The 19,691-nt window shown below is 39.1% G+C and overlaps 1 protein-coding gene across 1 annotated transcript in view; it reads right to left on the bottom strand.

The window, feature by feature from the left end:
- Positions 1 to 19,691, bottom strand: part of CPEB3 (cytoplasmic polyadenylation element binding protein 3) — a 206,665-nt gene that overhangs the window by 100,706 nt on the left and 86,268 nt on the right. Inside the window, exons 5-6 of the mRNA XM_011947841.1 lie at positions 2,606 to 2,773; positions 691 to 780 (exon numbers count right to left, since the gene is read on the bottom strand). Of these exons, the coding sequence (XP_011803231.1) occupies positions 691 to 780; positions 2,606 to 2,773 (258 nt within the window). The remainder of the gene's footprint in view (positions 1 to 690; positions 781 to 2,605; positions 2,774 to 19,691) is intronic.

The raw sequence follows: 19,691 nt of genomic DNA, 5'->3' as shown, positions 1-19,691 counted from the left end.
TGTTCAGTTCCCACCTATGAGTGAGAACATGCGGTGTTTGGTTTTCTCTTCTTGTGATAGTTTGCTAAGAATGATGGTTTCCAGCTGCATCCATGTCTCTCATAAATTATCAAATGAGCCTCCCCAAAAATCATAGAAGCAGGGTCATATGGAGAGTCTTTTGCTAGTCAGCCCTCCACTCCCAAACAGGCTAAGTCACTTAAGATACAGATGTGGATAAAGGTAATTTTGTACAATGCCATTCTTTAGTCACTAGGTTTCCCACGTTTGGGGTTTACAAAATCTATAAAACCATAGGGTTATGGAATGCAAATAAAATCTGACCCTAAATAATCTTTTCCTTTACCATTGCTGACATTCCCCAAAACCCTAGATCTTTTCTTTCAAAATAATGAAAATTAGCAGGAGGCTCATCAACAACAGACTCCCAGGGTCTCACTGTCAATAAAATCGGTGCCATGAAACAATCGGTGTGCTTCTGGGGAAGAGTCTCTAAGTGGAAACGTAATATACAAAAGGATGATAATCGTTAAAATGTTTTCCTAATTGGGGGAAAAAATTCAACAGCTATCGAAAAAATTCAATAGCTAAAATTCAACAGCTAAATTCAACAGTAAAAGGCTGCCTTTTATTGAACTGTCATGCTATCTCTCCAACAGGCAGGCAGTGGAGACATTCTAAGAGCATTACCTTTGGGAGGAAAATACGACTTGCTTTCAGCTTTGTGAGGCCAGTCTACCACGAGAGGTCCAAACCTGCGAAAGCTGGCAGTGATCTCATCTACAAAACAAAGAAAGAATCTTAGCAAAAGAGAAAAAAATATTGCAATCAGAAAACCAGAATAGCACAAAACATGTCTTTTTAGTTTAAAAAAATGTTTTGAGGGTTGTTTTCTAAAGCATTTTTACAGAAGTGAAACCTACTAAGTGAAATACCATTGCTTGGGTGTACATTTAGTTATTCATTTTTAATCATGTAAAGTGTGTTTCTAACTATAATTCATTTCTTTTCACTGCCAATAAACTTGACATAAATAATTTGGAAGAAAAATATCTCATATTAAACTAAGGTGACTTCTATGTCAAATAGAAAGATTCTAAAAATAGGAATGTTCTCTGATTTTTAGGAAGAAAGTAAGGTACAGAAAATATTTAAAATATGGTTTCACTTGTATGGAACCTCTAAGATTATTTAAGAAATAGATATGATTCTTTTGGTGAGGAGTAGGGGCAATAAGTAGGTAATTCCATTGGGTGATAAGAAAATGTTGACAGCCAATGCTATCTTTAATAACTACATATTACATACCCTATATAGAAAATATATCAAAAATTATAGATCAACACATTTATATTTTCCTTCTGACATGACTCAAAGCAGAGGTTATAACCTGGCTCCTACTCAGGTTTAGGGTATCACTCTCTCAGCCATGATCTTAAGAATTGTCTTGTAGAAAATCTAATCAATAGATGAGATTAACATGAATACAAGAACAATTTGGAGGAAAATAAGTGTTCAGCTATATATAACTTTAATGTAGTTAGTCTAAAATAACACCACTTTTTGAGACTTTTCTCCTCTCACCATGAAAAAAAGAAATCATCATAAATTAGAAGTGTGTCATAGCTAGAAAAATGCTGGAAAAACAAGACTGCTAGAATATCAGACAGTATTTTTATATCAGACCCAAAGGCTACTGGAACTAGAGTTATTTTTTGCTTAAGTTAACTTTGTCACAATTTTATTTCATTCATCCTTTCAACAAATATTTATTGACAACTTACTGTGTGCTAAAATAAACTGGCTTTAGGCATAAGTGAACACTCACTTTTGGACTGATAGCATCTCAAAACTATTATTAAGAAAAATTCGAATTCATTTTCATTCTTTTAAAGAGGGGGATTATGCTTTTTAAAATAGGTATTTGTTTTTATTTATTTTACTTATGAGACAGGGTTTCACTCTGTCACCCAGGCTGGAGTTCAGTGGTGTGATCACAGCTCACTGTAACCTCAAACTCCTGAGCTCAAGTGACTTCCCACCTCAGTCTCCCAAGTAGCTGGGAGTACAGGCATGCACCACCATACCCGGCTAATCTTTTTATTTTGTAGAGACAGGGTCTTGCTATGTTGTCCTGGCTGGTTTTGAACCCCTGGGCTCAAGTAATCCTCCCACCTTGGCCTCCCAAAGTACTGGGATTACAGGCGTGAGCCACTGCACTGGCCAGTATTTATATTAAAATGTGAGATGGTCTGGTGTGATGGACATGAGCAAAAGCTCTGGAATCTAACTGAATTTGAGTTGTAACTGCACCATCAGCTATATAACCCTGAACTAATTATTTCTCTCTGATCCTCAGTTTCCTTATTTATAAAATAGAGATGCTAGGATATCCTTATAAGACAGCTATGAGGATTAAATGAGATAATGTAACATGAAGTACTTAGTACAATAATAGACTATTACTTTCTAATCTACCAAATAGTCTCACCTCCTATACACTAAGATATAAATGTCCTAAAGTTGACTTGGAGAGGAGAGGCAGGGTCAGAACACACAAAGAACAAACTCAGCCTTTGCAAAATCATTAATGAATGCATAGTACCTTCATCAATATCAGGAGGAAGGCCTCCAACAAACACCTTTCTAGAGTAGCGTTCTACTCGTTCCCCATTTTGACAGCGAGTGGGAGAACTTAAGCCAGATGACAAGGCCTGATCACCATGGCTGTCGTCCAGGAAGGCATCTTCAAAGGGAAAGAGAGAAGATCGACCTGAAACAAATGTGGGAGTTTCTATAATTAAAATTGTTTTCTAGGACAATAAATGCTCTATTAGAAGCCCGAAGTGCAGAGAGAAGCATACAAAAAAAAAAGTGTCCTGAGCTGTGGCTTTTCCAAGATTACCAGGACTGAAGATTACCAGATCTAGATAACTTTTTATCATCATTTTTGTGTGAGGGTATGCACAGCCTTGGGATGACCAGATTGCTAACTAAAGAACAAGAATCATCCAAGTGGGCATGGTGGCTCATGCCTGTAATCCCAGCACTTTGGGAGGCTGAGGTGGATGCATCACCTGAGGTCAGGAGTTCGAGACCAGCCTGGCTAACATGGCAAAACCCTGTCTCTACTAAAAATATAAAAATTAGCCAGACATGGTGGTGCATGACTGTAATCCCGGCTACTCAGGAGGCTGAGGCAGGAGAATCACTTGAACCCAAACCCGGGAGGTGGAGGTTGCAGTGAGCCAAGATCATGCCACTGCACTCCAGCCCGAGTGACAAGAGTGAAACTCAGTCTCAAAAAAAAAAAAAGCATCAAAATTTCAGTGGTTTCCTTGCTAAAAAATCACTACATTTTACTCATTCAGTCTCTATCATAGCCACTAGGAATATATTCAGCAGCTTTTTTTTCTTTCTTTAGTCATTTCTTAAAATAAACGGACAAAGTAATCTCTATCCACAGATTTTTATCTGCTCTTTACAGTATCCTCAGAGGTTTAGTTCTAAAGAGTGGTCCTGATAGCCAAGGGAATACAAAACTGGTGACAGAGGCTGATAACTTCTTTTCTAATAGCAGAATTAAAGATCATCAAGTTTTCCTTGTCATTCCAAGCAACTCTAATTTGGAAATAAACATATGCAATAATAAAGGACAGGGTAAATAAATGAAAACACACAACTTAAGATGTGGGAGTATAAATGTGGATGTGGTTATGAAACCCTTAACCCTACTAATTTAGGCTATATTTTATATCACTCAAAAAATATATAAAAAGAAATGAAAAAAGAATTATTTTCATTAACTTTTAGCCAAATAAAGTTTGTAGAGCAAAAGTACCTACCCACTCCACATGACTATAAGAAAGATAACAGCAGTTAGAGTCAGCAGTAAATTTACCAGCAGTAAATATAACACAATAATGCCATTTGGCATTACAAAATAAAATCTAAATTTAAAATCAAATATATTTCCTGTTTGAGTCAGTGACTTCCTAGTAAAACTTTCCACTAGGTTCCACTCTAAAAATGAATCATTAGAGCACTCTAACTTTTGGGAGGGAAAAGGAAAATTCCCCTCTAAAGTAAATTCATATACTCTTAAAAAAAAAAAAAAAAGAGCACTGTCTTCCCCATTTAGTTTATCCTATCTTTATTTCCCTGAAACCTAGGTTTTTGTGTCCCATTCTATCAATAGCCCTTAGAAAAACACTGAACATGTAATTCTTTTACAAAAAAGTTAAAGTTATTAATATAACTCTGGTTATTTCGTGAACAACCCAGTTAGTGTAAGAAAGACACTGTTTTAATGCTAGGAGTTAAATAAAAAGACCAAAGAATTTTTTGTTCAGTTTTCCCCAGCTTAGCTACAAAGAAACAGAACAAAATCTGTCATCTCATGCCACCTATCTTTTTTAGCCTGGCAGCAACAAACAATAGACAGTAAATTCTCATCCCTTGGTGTTTGTTTTGATCACTGGGGGTGAAAGAAATACATTTGCAGCAACTATAAGCAAAAAGAGCTTCCCAAAAACATCCAGTGACATTCTCCTAGACCTGACAGGTTTGCTTTATTCCATAGACCACACTCAGTGAATTACATGCCTACTCAGTGTCAGGCACATGCGCAAATCAGCATTTCCCACTGAGTGTTCCTAACTCCACCTCTTACCTTCAACACTAGTAACATTAGATACTCGAAAACAAGAGCTGGGGAAGGGGAAAAGAAAATAATCTGGGAAAAAAATGCATATGTTATGCCTTTCCACCTCAGAAAATAAAAGGCTATGAAAAGTTCTACAGTAAAGAAACATTAACTGGCCAGGCATGGTGGCTATGCCTGTAGTCCCAGCACTTTGGGAGGCCAAGGCAGGTGGATCACTTGATTCCAGGAGTTCAAGAGCAGCCTGGGCAACATGGTGAACCCCTGTCTCTACAAAAAATACAAAACTTAGCCGGGCGTGGTGATGCACATCTATAGTCCCAGCTACTGGGGAAGCTGAGGTGGGAGGATCGCTTGAGTCCAGGAGGTAGAGGTTGCAGTGAGCTGAGTCCGCACCACTGCACACCAGCCTGGGTGACACAGTGAGATCCCATCTCAAAATAAAAAAACAACATTGCCAGGCGCGGTGGCTCACGCTTGTAACCTCAGCACTTTGGGAGGCCGAGGCAGGCGGATCATGAGGTCAGGAGATCGAGACCACAGTGAAATCCCGTCTCTATTAAAAATACAAAAAATTAGCCGAGCGTGGTGGTGGGCACCTGTAGTCCCAGTTACTCGGAGATGCTGAGGCAGGAGAATGGTGTGAACCCAGGAGGCGGAGCTTGCAGTGAGCCGAGATCGCGCCACTGCACTCCAGCCTGGGCACACAGCGAGGCTCCGTCTCAAAAAAAAAAAACCCCAACATTAACTTACTCCAGCATTACCCAGATGTTAAAGTAACCCTTCACTATACAAAACTCAGTGGAAAACACTTGAGGAAATATTCACCCATATTTCAGTGACACCGAACAAATAAGATACTTCCTTGCCAAAGGAATCACAGTCTGGTGGGGGAGACAGGCAAGTACATATATAATTATAAAACAGATACGCTAAGAGAAGACTTCACCAAGTGACACAAGAGCACAATTTACTACCCTCCTGGAGATTGGCGGGGAGAGATTTTTAGAGTATTTTCACAGGAGGGCAATTTTGAGCAGAATCTTGTCAGAGTGGGAATTTCTGAAGTAAAAGAACAAGAAGCCACAGAGCAAGTACTGTCAAAACAGCTCTTGATCTTTCCCTCCAAAACTGCTCCTTCTCTAGTAGTCCCTAAACTCTCAATAAAAATGCTGATTATCCACACTGGATTCAATCCAGAAACCTAGAAATCATCCTTGACATCTCCCTTTCTCTTATACTCCATGTCAAATCCATCTCTCACTAAGTCCTGCCAATTCAAGCAGACTAAATAGTCTGTTTAGTCTACTGACTTCTACCTTGTACCCCACAATGCTTTCTCCACAAAACAGCCAAAGGTACCATTGTCAAACATTAATTTGAACATGTAAGCACAGTCCTTATCCCATCCTCAAAAGCCCTCAATGATTTCCCACTACTTTTTGGATAAAGTACAAAAACAACTGTCAACTGCAAGGCCTCTGCACACCTCTTCTACATCACAGTTGCTGCCCCTCCCTCTTGCTCACTAACTGCCAATCACACAGACCTCCTTCATATTTCCGATTATTCCTCCTTGCTGCAGGCCATAAGGACAATGTGTTCCCTCTACCTAAAACAAACATACCCTTTTCAACTCTCCAATTTTCTAATTAATTCCTATTAATTCTTCAGGTCTCAGCTGAAAGGTCTTCCTCAGGTCAAACTCTCCTAAGCCTTTAGATTAGGTTAGATTCCCTTTTCTATCCACACACAGCCCCCTGTACTTCTCCTTCGTAACACTTTCCCCAAGGACCATTATGTCATTTGGGTGCATTTTTATTGAGTATCTCTTTCCCTAACCCTATTAAATTGTAAACTCTATTAGGATGGGACCAATTTAATCTTGTTCACCACTGTATCTTCCTGCCCTAATTAGGTCACATAAAAGGCACACCAAAAATGTTAAATGTGAGGCAGCATCCAGGGAAGGAAAATAGTGTGTGCAAAGGCATGTGGCTGCAAATCGATGATGAAACAGAACACACAGGTGTGAGAATGACAGAGATGTAACCATGTCCTAGAAAACTGAGACCTTTCCTATTGCTTTTATTTGGGCAGGCATTAATGTTCTACATTACAAAATGGAAAAAATTATTTTCCCACTTTTCAAATTTAATATTTATTTGAATACTGTTTGTTTTGTTTTGTTGTTGTTGTTTTTGTTTTGTTTTTTGTTTTTGAGACACAGTCTCGCTCTGTCACCCAAGCTAGAGTGCAGTGGCACAATCTTGGCTCACTGCCACCTCTGCATCCCAGGTTCAAAGGATTCTTCTGCCTCAGCCTCCCCAGTAGCTGGGATTACAGGCATGTGCCACCACACCCGGCTTATTTTTCTATTTTTAGTGGAGACAGGGTTTTGCCAAGTTGGCCAGACTGGTCTCGAACTCCTGACCTCAAGTGATCTGCCTCTCTCTGCCTCCCAAAGTGCTGGGATTACAGGTGTGAGCCACTGTGCCCAGCTCTAATACTAGCTTTTTTTGAACTACACTAACTCCATACAGACCATTGATATTCTCACCTAATCCATCTTCTGTCCTGTCAGAATGACTTCGCTAAGATATCTACGACCATGTTAGTCCTCTAACCAAAATCCTACCGTAATTTCTATTACTTCCACCAACATTTTGAACTCAGGGAGAGGGTGGATGAGGGGAGAGTCTGAAGAAATCTGTGACTGTCCAGATGAGACATGAGGAAGTCTTGAATCAGAGCAGTGAAAGAGAAAAGAAGCAGATGTGGAAGACATTCTGGCATAAAAAGAACTTTCTGCATGGTCAGTATAACCACAGCTCGGAGTATTTTGGCAAAGAAAACAAAATCAAGAGTTGTAAAAATCTGGACAGTTTTATTAAGTGGTTATGGGTAATTAAGAAATTTCCCAAGGTTTTAAAACCAAACCTCTGTCTTACTATTAGTATTTAGAGTACTAGAGACTTTAGCAATAAAATAAAGTTGCCCTTGGAAATGAAACTGCTAAGAACTAATGTATAAATGATATTTCTCTAAGTGTGGGTAATAATTAAGAATATAGGTATGAGAGCCCAATCCCTAGATCTACTAATCTGAATCTGTGGGGGTCAGGCTTGAAAATCTGAATTTGCAGAAATTTCCCCAGTGATTCCTATACTCAAGTTTAAGAATCACTGAGGTGGAGATCATTTGTCTGCTGCAGGCAGTCATTGAGATATTTTGTGTGCAGTATATGCAGCCCTGGGAAATATCCAAGTTCAATCAAGTTAAGGAAAGTATATTCTCAACACTGGAATGTAAAATCTATAACCTACTCATCCTTACTGTAACGTGACTGCCTGAAGTGCTGGTAGAACAAAAAGTCTGCAGAAAGGATTTAAAAGACAGAATTGTAGAGTAAGAGCTTGTAGTGCTTACCCAGTGCAGACCGACAAGAGATACAATAACTTTATCATACTACGTAGGCTTATTCCTCCAGGGGACAGAATGGTTCACCTGGTATTTCCAGAGCTTGAAAATAATCTATTTCCCTCTGCTCTCTCTCTCTTTTTTTTTAAATATAGAGATGGGGTCTCACTAGGTTGCCCAGGTTGGTCTTGAACTCCTGGGCTCTAGTTATCTTCCTGCCTGGGCCTTCCAAAGTGCTGGGATCACAGGCACAAGCCACCACTTCTGGTCCCTCTGCTCTTATTATAAGCTCCTGAAGGACTATTGTTAAATTCAGGACTCTGCTGTTGTGAAGAGGTGACTCTTGAGCTTGTAGACAGTCAGTTACAGAAATTTTATTTCTATATGTATCCAGCTCCATGAGAAAACTGGTATTCTGATTTGTCCAGTAATCCCTTGTGAGGATGGTATTCATGCATTCAGTTGATTGGCATAAATCCATCTCCAAAACAAATCATCCCTGAGAAGTCGGGAAAAGTTTAGTTCCTGGACATGTGTTACTAGAAACTGAAAATTTAAGAGGCTGCACCTAAATTGTGCCCCAGGAGGAGTCTTGCTTCACTAACTAGCATCTCTCTGACATATTTCTTTTTTTTTAAGGAAAACATTTCCAAGACCAAAATGTGTTAAGCAAGCCACATTACTTATCAAAAATCATATTTCTATGTGAGGAGAATATAAACCTGCTTTAGAACACCATGATACGGCCACATAAAATACGTATATTCAATATTTCAATAAAAGCAGGAGAAAGGTTTCTCAAATGCTGCAAGTTGGCCATTTGGCTTTCCACCAATGGTCTGGTTCTCTGATATCTATTTCAATTACTATCTATAATTAGTTTTGGGTCCAGTAATTGGACAAATCATCTCTGAATGTGGAGATGGCTTAAAACCAAACGAGCTTGTAGGAAAAGTGCCAAATAGAAGACTTGCAAAGCATTAGTTAAGCATGGAAGGCTTGTCCAAGATAATTCCTCCCCAGAAGGTTCCCTTTCCTTCAGCAAATGATGGAAAAACAAAAGTCCATTGGCCAAACTATGCTAACAAAGCTGCTGGGACCTCACCTCTGAGCTCCCACCAAGGCCTCTGCCATCACTCCAGCAGCTCCAGGGTACCTCTGGCCCAGCACTTCTATTCCAAGCCTGACTCTTTTCATTTTAGTCTTGCAAGTAGCTCAGAAATCGGTCACTTTGGGGGTTTAAGAAAAAGGAATTATGAGGCATAACTCCCTCATAAAATACATATATATTCCCTAGAAGTCAAGATAGGTTCCAGCCTAGTGTCCAGTATGTGATTTTGAACAAAAAACATTTCACTTATGGTCTCATTTGCATAATGAGAGAGTTTAACTAGATGACAGGCTTTCAGATCCCTGGGGACAGGAGAATCCCTTTTATTACACAGAAATCTTACATAAATATAGATTTACTTCATATTAATATCTGGTATTTCTTAGGCATCACAAACTTAATGTGTTTACAAGTGAACTTTTGACATCTACCTTAAACTTATTCTCTCCCAGTCCCATTTCAATATGTGGCATTACAATTAACCCAATCACTCAAGCCAGAATCTCAAAATCATTTTTGAGTTTTCCCTCTTATTTACTCTCCAAGGTTAATTCAGCAACCTGACACCATCTGTTAAATGCTACTGTTGATCCCATTCTCCAAGATACATCTTTAATTTGTTCACTTCTCTCCAACTCCACTGCCATCACCCTATCCTAACTATCCTCATCTCATGCCTAACATCACCTCCTAACCAGGCAACCCACTTCTCTTTCCACTCCACTCCAAACAGCAACCAGATGTGCTCTTTTAAAAAACATAAATCCAATCATTTGACCTTGCTCTAAAGTTTCAAAGATTTCCTCTTGTACTCGGACCAAGTTCAAAATCCTTACCAGGAGCTAATATCCAGCAAGATCAGATTCTCTTTCCTTCCTCCAAACTCATCTTAAGACATAAATCAAAACCACAATGAGATACCATCTCACACCTGTTAGAATGGCCATCATTAAAAAATCAGGAAACAACAGGTGTTGGAGAGGATGTGGAGAAATAGGAACACTTTTACACTGTTGGTGGGATTGTAAACTAGTTCAACCATTATGGAAAACAGTATGGCGATTCCTCAAGGATCTAGAACTAGATGTACCATATGACCCAGCCATCCCACTACTGGGTATATACCCAAAGGATTATAAATTATTCTACTACAAAGACACATGCACACGTATGTTTATTGCGGCACTATTCACAATAGCAAAGACTTGGAATCAACCCAAATGTCCATCAGTGACAGACTGGATTAAGAAAATGTGGCACATATACACCATGGAATACTATGCAGCCATAAAAAAGGATGAGTTTGCGTCCTTTGTAGGGACATGGATGCAGCTGGAAACCATCATTCTTAGCAAACTATCACAAGAAGAGAAAACCAAACACCGCATGTTCTCACTCATAGGTGGGAACTGAACAATGAGATCACTTGGACTCGGGAAGGGGAACATCACACACTGGGGCTTATCATGGGGAGGAGGGGAGGGGGGAGGGATTGCATTGGGGTGTTATACCTGATATAAATGATGAATTGATGGGTGCTGACGAGTTGATGGGTGCAGCACACCAACATGGCACAAGTATACATATGTAACAAACCTGCACGTTATGCACATGTACCCTAGAACTTAAAGTATAATAAAAAAAAAAAAGACATGCTCCTCCATCACCTACCAAGCATCAGCCATTCTAGGCTTCCTCAAAGTAAGCCCTTTCTTGCCTCAAGCCTTTTTTTTTTTAAAGAAACATGACTTTTTCAAAATATAATTCTCATATTATACAATTGATCCATTTAATCCAAATTGATCCATTTAATCCATTAGCAGTCCCTCTTCATTTTCCCCCAACCTCTCAGCCCTAGGCGACCAATAATCTCCGTTTTGTCTCAATACATCTGTCTATTCTGGACACTTCATATAAACGGTATCATACAAATATGTGACTTTTGAGATTGGCTTCTTTCATTTAGTGTAATGTTTTCGAGGTTTATGTTGCAGCATGTATCTGTACTTTGCCTCAAGCCTTTTACAAATGCAGTTCCTTCCACCTTCCCCTTTTAAACTACCTATCTGTCTCATAATATCTGAAATTCCCTTTAAAATATTCCCGGGGAGAAAGGGAAGAGAATATATGAAACAAAACTGGCAAAATGCTGATAATAATTGAAGCTGATGATAGATATATTGGTGGTCATTAAAGTATTCTATATTTGTATATATTTGAAAATTTCCTTAATAAAAAAAAAGTTTTAGATAGCTGTCCCTCCATCCTTTCAGTTTGTTTAAATATCACCTCTTCAGAGGTGACCTCCCTACCTTGGAGGGACTCCCCTATTCTTTTCTGCCTAGTATTTATCACGACTGTTAAGAATAAAAATATTAGTTTCACTTATTTATTGTCTCTCTCCCTACTAGAGTGACCATTGAGCAATGTCAGAGACCACATCTGAAGTCTAGTACAGTATAGGTATGAAAACACTTAATGAGCAAAATTTGGGTGGAAGGCCCAGAAAATCCCTCCTTCAGTCTTTCTTTTGGTCCCTCCCAGATTAACTTCCCATAAAAGTGAAAAACAGTCATCTTCCCCTCACTATTGTCTGTGCTCAAATTTTCCTATTACTATGAGCAGTAACATTTTCAGATATTATAACCATGAACATTCAGAAAATTCTCCGATTCATGTCCATGTTTTATTCTAGAATCATCCGTACCCTTAAACAAGCAAGCTCATACAACTGGGTTTGAATTAGCAGGATGGCATGCTTCTAGCATGGTCTCACTGGAATAGCTGATCTCTCTTCCCTTAAGCAGGCTTTTGACAGAAATACTCAACATCAACTCAGCACACAAGTTTGTCTGACTGGATTTTAGAACTTTTGTTATCAATTAAGTAACCAATTAATATCAATATATTTTTATGAACTAAATATATGCAGGAGTACACTTATAACAGTAACTCTAATCATTCTTTGTATTTTTCCATTTGCATTGTTAAAAGGACCTTTTATATTCTCCTTACTGATCTGTAACTAGGAAATTCTATTAAACATCAAAAATACTGGCATGGGCCAGGTATAATCCCAGCACTTTGTCCCAGCACTTTGGGAGGCTGGGGTGGGCAGATCCCCTGGGGTCAGGAGTTCGAACCCAGCCTGGCCAACAAGGAGAAATCCCATCTCTACTAAAAATACAAAAACTAGCCGGGCATGGTGGTGCATGCCTGTAATCCCAGCTACTCGGGGGGGCTGAGGCAGAAGAACTGCTTGAACTCGGGAAAGCGGAGGTTGCAGTGAGCCGAGATCGTGCCACTGTACTCAAGCCTGGGCAATGAAGCGAGACTCCATCTCAAAAAGCAAAAAACAAAAACAAAAATACTGGCATAGCCAACATGTCTACTTATGGACAAGAGTGTCACGGAGACCATAAAAACTCATGTAAATGAAAAGCACAATATATATTAAATATGTAGGCAAAAATCTTAAATGACACTACCTGGTAGACTAGTTGTATTTTCTCATTTGCATTGTTAAAAGGACCTTTCATATTCTCCTTACTGCTCTATAACTAGGAAATTCTGTTAAACATCAAAAATACTGGCATAGCCAACATGTCTACTTATGGACAAGAGTTTCATGGAGACCATAAAAATTCATTCTCATGTGAAATGAAAAGCACAGCATATATTAAATGTGTAGGCAAAAGTCTTAAATGACACTACCTGGTAGACTAGTTTCTAAGGGGTGGCAGTTGTATAGGAGGACACATATTAAAGCTTATCAAAGGCAGAATACTACCAAAGAAAAGTGGTAAGATTCTTTGGTGTGATTCTTATTCCACAAATGAAATCAAGGTTTGTCTACTGGAATAAAATAAAAAGATACAAATTGGGTATTTTTAAACTATACGTAACTGACATTTATCAAATCTTATTCTTTCACATATAATTCTTCTCATTTCTCATTATTACTGCTTCAACTACATTACTAGAAGCACTTGGTTTGCTAAGAGTCTACCTTCAATGCCCCCATCCAAGCCTTGAGCTGATGTTCAAGTTATCTCCTGCTTTCATTACTTTATCATAAAACCCTCTTTCTAAAGCCTGACAATGTCTGTGTCCAGGAGTTTCACCTTCTGTTTCAAAAACATTCATTAAAGCAGCATAGATTGTCTTACTACCAGCTTCTCCTCTCCAGCTGGCCCCACAGCATACACTCAGAGATATGTACTCTAAGCATCTGGTCATGGCAATCTCATCTTTAAGCTTTCTTCTAAGGAGAAACACGTACTAGAATGTCTTGCTTCCCATTCCTATTCCATTGTCCAAATAGGTCCTGAATTTTTTTTTTTTTTTTTTTTTTGAGGCGGAGTCTCGCTCTGTCGCTCAGACTGGAGTGCAGTGGCCAGATCTCAGCTCACTGCAAGCTCTGCCTCCCGGGTTTATGCCATTCTCCTGCCTCAGCCTCCCGAGGAGCTGGGACTACAGGTGCCCGCCACCTCGCCCGGCTAGTTTTTGTATTTTTTTTTTAGTAGAGACGGGGTTTCACCGTGTTGGCCAGGATGGTCTCGATCTCCTGACCTCGTGATCCGCCCGTCTCGGCCTCCCAAAGTGCTGGGATTACAGGCTTGAGCCACCGCGCCCGGCCGCTAGGTCCTGAAATTCTACTTATCCCGGGAAACTTTTCCACACTTATCAGGAGAGGTGTAAAAGTCCACTGGCCGATAGAACTCAAAACTTTCACATACATTACATTCCCTTTATTTCTGTTCCTAGAAAATTTACCAACATGGCCAGGTGCGGTGGCTCATGTCTATAATCCCAGCACGTTGGGAGATGGGCGGATGGCTTGAGACCAGGAGTTCAGGACCAGCCTAGCCAATATGGTAAAACCCCATGTCTACTAAAAATACAAAAATTAGCCAGGTACGGTGGTGCAAGCTTGTAGTCCCAGCTACTTGGGAGGCTGAGGCAGGAGAATTGCTTAAACCCATTAGGCGGAGGTTGCAGTGAGCCAGGATTATGCCACTGCACTCCAGCCTGGGCGACAAAGTGAGACTCTGTCTCAAAAAAAGAAAAAAGTTTACCAACATGTTTATGTAACATGTAGAAAATGAGCTATAGCTCCAGTTCTATTCCTAATCATAGGTAGAGGGAAGTAACATACATCAGCAAGCTTAACTTTTATGCTTTTTGGGCAAGCCTAAATGTTAATTAGAGGAAAGGGATCAAAAATTAATTTAATCCCGGATCACATGAAAAAATAAGCATGAGGAAGTCTGCCAATTCATCAGAAGTATATTATGCAGAGTTGGCTCAAATGAACACATTTCAGAGAATGAGCGTTCTAGATATGAGATCTAGACATGCCTCATCCCATATGGTTATATCATTACATTTAAGGAAGACGACTTCTTTTTCAGCTTTGAAAATGAAAGACTTATTGAAAACATGGACAAAACATTTTCTGTCCATTCTTTTTTATTACAGAAAGCCAACATTCAGTCTTTTAGCATTTGTGCTTCTCTCTCTCTCTATCATTCTCTTCATCTATACCTATCAAACTGCAGACCAAGAGCAGGGACCAAGTTATTCTAGGAAATATTTAGTATAGCACCTCATACAAAGAAGATAGTGACTTCTGAGAACAAGAAAATCAACCTCACAAATAGATAGGGAGAAAGTAAAATGAAAAGGATGAGTATTTTTTTCAGAAGCTTGGAAACTATAGGCAACTTTATATTCTTGATGTATAGTATTAATATGCTATTATTTATAAAAATAAAATAATTTTTAAAAAATAAGATGCCAAACTCTGCTCTGCATAAATGTAGGGTGTTATTTCAAAATAATCCTTATCAATAAGCACCTAACAAGTGCTAACTATACATACGGCCCAGTGTTAGGCACTAGAGACAACTATCCTTAAAGAACTTATCCCAGTTGAAGAATCAGGGCATACAGAAAAGGCAGGAAAAATGCAAGACAACAGAATCAGAGGAAAACACAGTCTGCAAGGAACTGGGGAAGGCTTCCTGGAAAGAGTAAGGTTTGAACTAGTAAAATAAGGATAGTCCTTAGATACGTAGATGAAAGGTGACCTATATGGCCAGACAGTGGGAAAGCAAATAGACTGGTCAGGGGAAGATGAGGTGAGAAAAATGAAGATAATGAGGTTGGTGAAAGAGGCAGAGGCCAGATCATGGGGACCCGGAATTGAGAATGGGGTTGACATAGACCAAGTGGTGTTTCAGAAAGATGAAGCTGTAGAAATGGAACAGGAGAATTAAAAATAGCAGAAATGAGAAGGACAAAACCTGAGAAAACTAGAGGGAAAAACTTGAAAAGATCTGGTGACTGATTAGCACGTGAGAAGAGGAAAAGTCAGTTCCTGCTGTCCATTCTCCAGATGGTGTCTATTTTCTATATAAAATAGTCCATTTCCTTTTTTTTTCTGACAGTGATCATTTTTCTGGCAACATGAAACAAATATGGTACAAAATATGTCTTAATAACATTATTTCTAGGCTTTAACTTTTTTAAATTTAAAAAGAAGGCAATAAAATTTAATGATATTTATTTCCACGGATAGAAAATAATCATTTACACAAATGTTTTTCCACATGATGATGAAAAGCAAAAGGACTGTATGATCCACTGTACATACATATTAGCTTCTGCCAATAGTCACTCATTCAACAAATATTTGCTGTGAAATAAATGATAAAAGTACTGTTTGGATAAGCATAGGCAGAGAAGATTTTTAATATTTTTTAAAATAGCATAATAAAATACTACGAATTTAGCATCATTATCTTCTCTTCATGACTCAACTACGTCAGAGACAGCCTGATGAATGGTAAACATTAGCAAATAAAGAGCCAAAATACACAGATTGTGATCTTGACTCTGGCTTTAACTTGGTCACACAGCAAGTCAATTACTACTTCTCCTTCAGCTTCTGCAAATGAGCACCAAAGTAACTTACATTTGTGGAATACTTTTAATTTACACGGATAGCTTTTCATTTCCCTTTTTTTTTTTTAACTAGAACTTTACTAATACTCTGAAATACACAGATTGTGATCTTGACTCTGGCTTTAACTTGGTCACACAGCAAGTCAATTACTACTTCTCCTTCAGCAAATGAGCACCAAAGTAACTTACATTTGTGGAATACTTTTAATTTACATGGATAGCTTTTCATTTCCCTTTTTTTTTTTTAACTAGAACTTTACTAATACTCTGAAGTAGGACAAGACTGGTTTTATTACCTCATAATTTACAGATAAGCATACCAAATCTAAATGATAAGTCAGTGATTACACCTATGTGTCTGACCCTAAGTCCCATATGCTTTCTACTACATCCGGCTTCTCCTAGCTACTTCATAAAATTATTTGAAAAAACTACAGATATAGGAAATGCTTTAGAACAGCTACAGCATTACACAAATAAAAGTCGTATTGTTTCGTTTGGGTATGACCAGGAGAGAATGCAGGTTTTATGGGGACCAAAGCCTATTTTGGAGTCCCTCTTTAAGAAAAAGAACACAAAAATTAGGTAGACTTTGGAAGGAGTCTAAGCAAGTGAGACGCCCTGAAACTTAAGCTTCATTGACCTCCAGGATAAATCTGACTCTGAATATAACAGAAAAAAATTCACCAGCCAATCTAATAAGATCAAGAATTGCCCTCCAAAACCAAATTCTGCCTCCTAATTTGTATGAAAAGAACACAATGAATATAGGGCAGAAAAATATATATGCTTGGCCTTTATTTCCTCATGTTTATTCACAATAAGCTATATAACAAAAAACTTTAAGGAGAAATAGTCTTTGCTATATCTTTTTTTTTTTTTTTTTTTTTTAATTCTTGCTCTGTCGCCCAGGCTGGAGTGCAGTGGCGCGATCTCGGCTCACTGCAGGCTCCGCCTGCCAGGTTTACGCCACTCTCCTGCCTCAGCCTCCCAAGTAGCTGGGACTACAGGCACCCGCCACCTCGCCCGGCTAGTTTTTTGTATTTTTTAGTAGAGACGGGGTTTCACCTGGTTAGCCAGGATGGTCTCGACTCCTGACCTCGTGATCCGCTCGTCTCGGCCTCCCAAAGTGCTGGGATTACAGGCTTGAGCCACCGCGCCTGGCCTGCTATATCTTTTTTATAATTAAAAGAACAAATTACCAACAACAAAAAGTAATTTTAATGAAAGTGATAAATTATTTTGCTAAAATAAGATAGAACATCACACCATATAATAATTATTGTTTTACACACACACAGGTATAGATACACACACACATAAACACACTCATATTTACTCACAATTTGGCAAGCAAAAGATCTCATTAAAAAAAAAAAAATTTACCTCGTCTCCGCCCATAGCTCCTGGCTGCATGTAAACATAGAAGAAAACCATGGGTATTTGTATCAAAATGGTGAATTTAGAAATTAAAAAAAATTCACACAAAGCTTTTCTATGTATTCTTGGAATTATTTAATTGATATGAAGATACTGTTCAACTTAACTGCAAACACTATATTTTTTTAAAAAACCTTTATGAAGTACAAGCTAAAGCACAATCTTAAAAAGAAATTAAACTGGATATGGCAGCCACTGGAACAGATACAATAGATGTTTCAGAAGTCTTATGAGGGTTTATATTGGAGCCTGTTATCTATATCAGACATAGAGTACTTTAAAAAACTGATTTATAAATCTTCATTTGTACTTTATCTTACCACCAGATAAGAAAAAATTATTCATTCTAAGTAACTAAAAACTGTACCATGCGGTGGTCACTCTGAATTTCTTACTACACACACATTCCCCCTAAACACACACACACACACACTCTCTCTCTTCATAGATTCCCCTGAAAAATGTACAGAAATTTCATACAATTAGCTGTTACTTTACAGAATGTGTTTCTGTACAATTTTCAGTAAAGTTTCTCTTACTCTCTCCATTTACTTTTCATTCAGTATTACAGATGGGGGAATGTAGTATCTTTTTGATCTACAAAACGAACTGCAAAAGTAAAATGAGATTAAGGCACTGGGTCCACCTCAGGCCATGCTTAATAATACAGTGCTATAAAGGTTTTCTTCCTCTTTAAAACTCCAGCCCTATAGAATGTATTGTTATAGTGTTTAATAGAGCTAGACTGTGGTACCATGTATCGCTAAAAGATCCTGTCATGTAAAATGATTTTCAGAGTGGAAAGTTTCTCAAATTTGAAACCTCAGTTTCCGTTTTTTTTGTTTTTTTTTTTTTTCTGAGATAGAGTCTTGCTCATTGCCCAGGTTGGAGTGCAGTGGTGTGATCTCGGCTTACAGCAAGCTCCGCCTCCAAGGTTCACGCCATTCTCGTGTCTCAGCCTCCCGAGCAGCTGGGACTACAGGCGCCCACCACCACGCCTGGCTAATATTTTGTATTTCGATCTCCTGACCTCGTGATCCCTCCACCTCGGCCTCCCAAAGTCCTGGGATGACAGGCGTGAGCCACCACGCCCGGCCAGGTTCTATTTTTTATTTATTTATTTTTTTATTTTTATTTTTTTGTTTTTTTGTTTTTTTTTTTTGGAGACGGAGTCTAGCTCTGTCGCCCAGGCTGGAGTGCAGTGGCGCGATCTCGGCTCACTGCAAGCTCCGCCTCCCGGGTTTACGCCATTCTCCTGCCTCAGCCTCCGGAGTAGCTGGGACTACAGGCGCCCGCCACCTCGCCCGGCTAGTTTTTTGTATTTTTAGTAGAGATGGGGTTTCACAGTGTTAGCCAGGATGGTCTCGATCTCCTGACCTCGTGATCCGCCCGTCTCGGCCTCCCAAAGTGCTGGGATTACAGGCTTGAGCCACCGCGCCCGGCGGTTCTATTTTTTAAAACGATTTAGAGCTTAATCCATTTCTTAAAAGCATAACAGGCTGGGTGTGGTGGCTCACACCTGTAATCTCAGCACTTTGGGTTGAAGAAGAATCGCTTCAACCTGGGAGGTGGGGGTTGCAATGAGCTGAGATCACACCACTGCACTCCAGCCTGGGCGACAGAGCAAGACTCTGTCTCAAAATAAATAAATAAAAATAAATAAGTAAATAAATAAAAGTGTGAAATGTCACACAACTAGCTTATACTGAAGAAGGAAGATACTTTGGGGTTATATTTACAGTGTATTATATTAAGCATTAAAGAAAACTATTTCTGACTGGGCACAGTGGCTCATGTTTCTAATCGCAGCACTTTGGGAGGCCAAGATGTGCAGATCACCTGAGGTCAGGAGTTTGAGACCAGCCTGGCCAACATGTTGAAACCCCATCTCTACTAAATCTACTAAACATACAAAAAAATTAGCCAGGCGTGGTGGTGAGCGCCTGTAGTCCCAGCTACTCGGGAGGCTGAGGCAGGAGAATGGCGTGAACCCGGGAGGCGGAGCTTGCAATGAGTCGAGATTGTGCCACTGCTCTCCAGCCTGGGCAACAGAGCAAGACTCCATCTCGAAAAAAAAAAAAGAAAAGA

The sequence above is a fragment of the Colobus angolensis genome, unplaced genomic scaffold (assembly GCF_000951035.1).
Source record: "Colobus angolensis palliatus isolate OR3802 unplaced genomic scaffold, Cang.pa_1.0 Scaffold270, whole genome shotgun sequence".
Lineage (NCBI taxonomy): Eukaryota > Metazoa > Chordata > Mammalia > Primates > Cercopithecidae > Colobus > Colobus angolensis.
The sequence above is the reverse complement of the archived record's forward strand: the minus strand, read 5'-3'. Positions and strand labels throughout refer to the sequence as shown.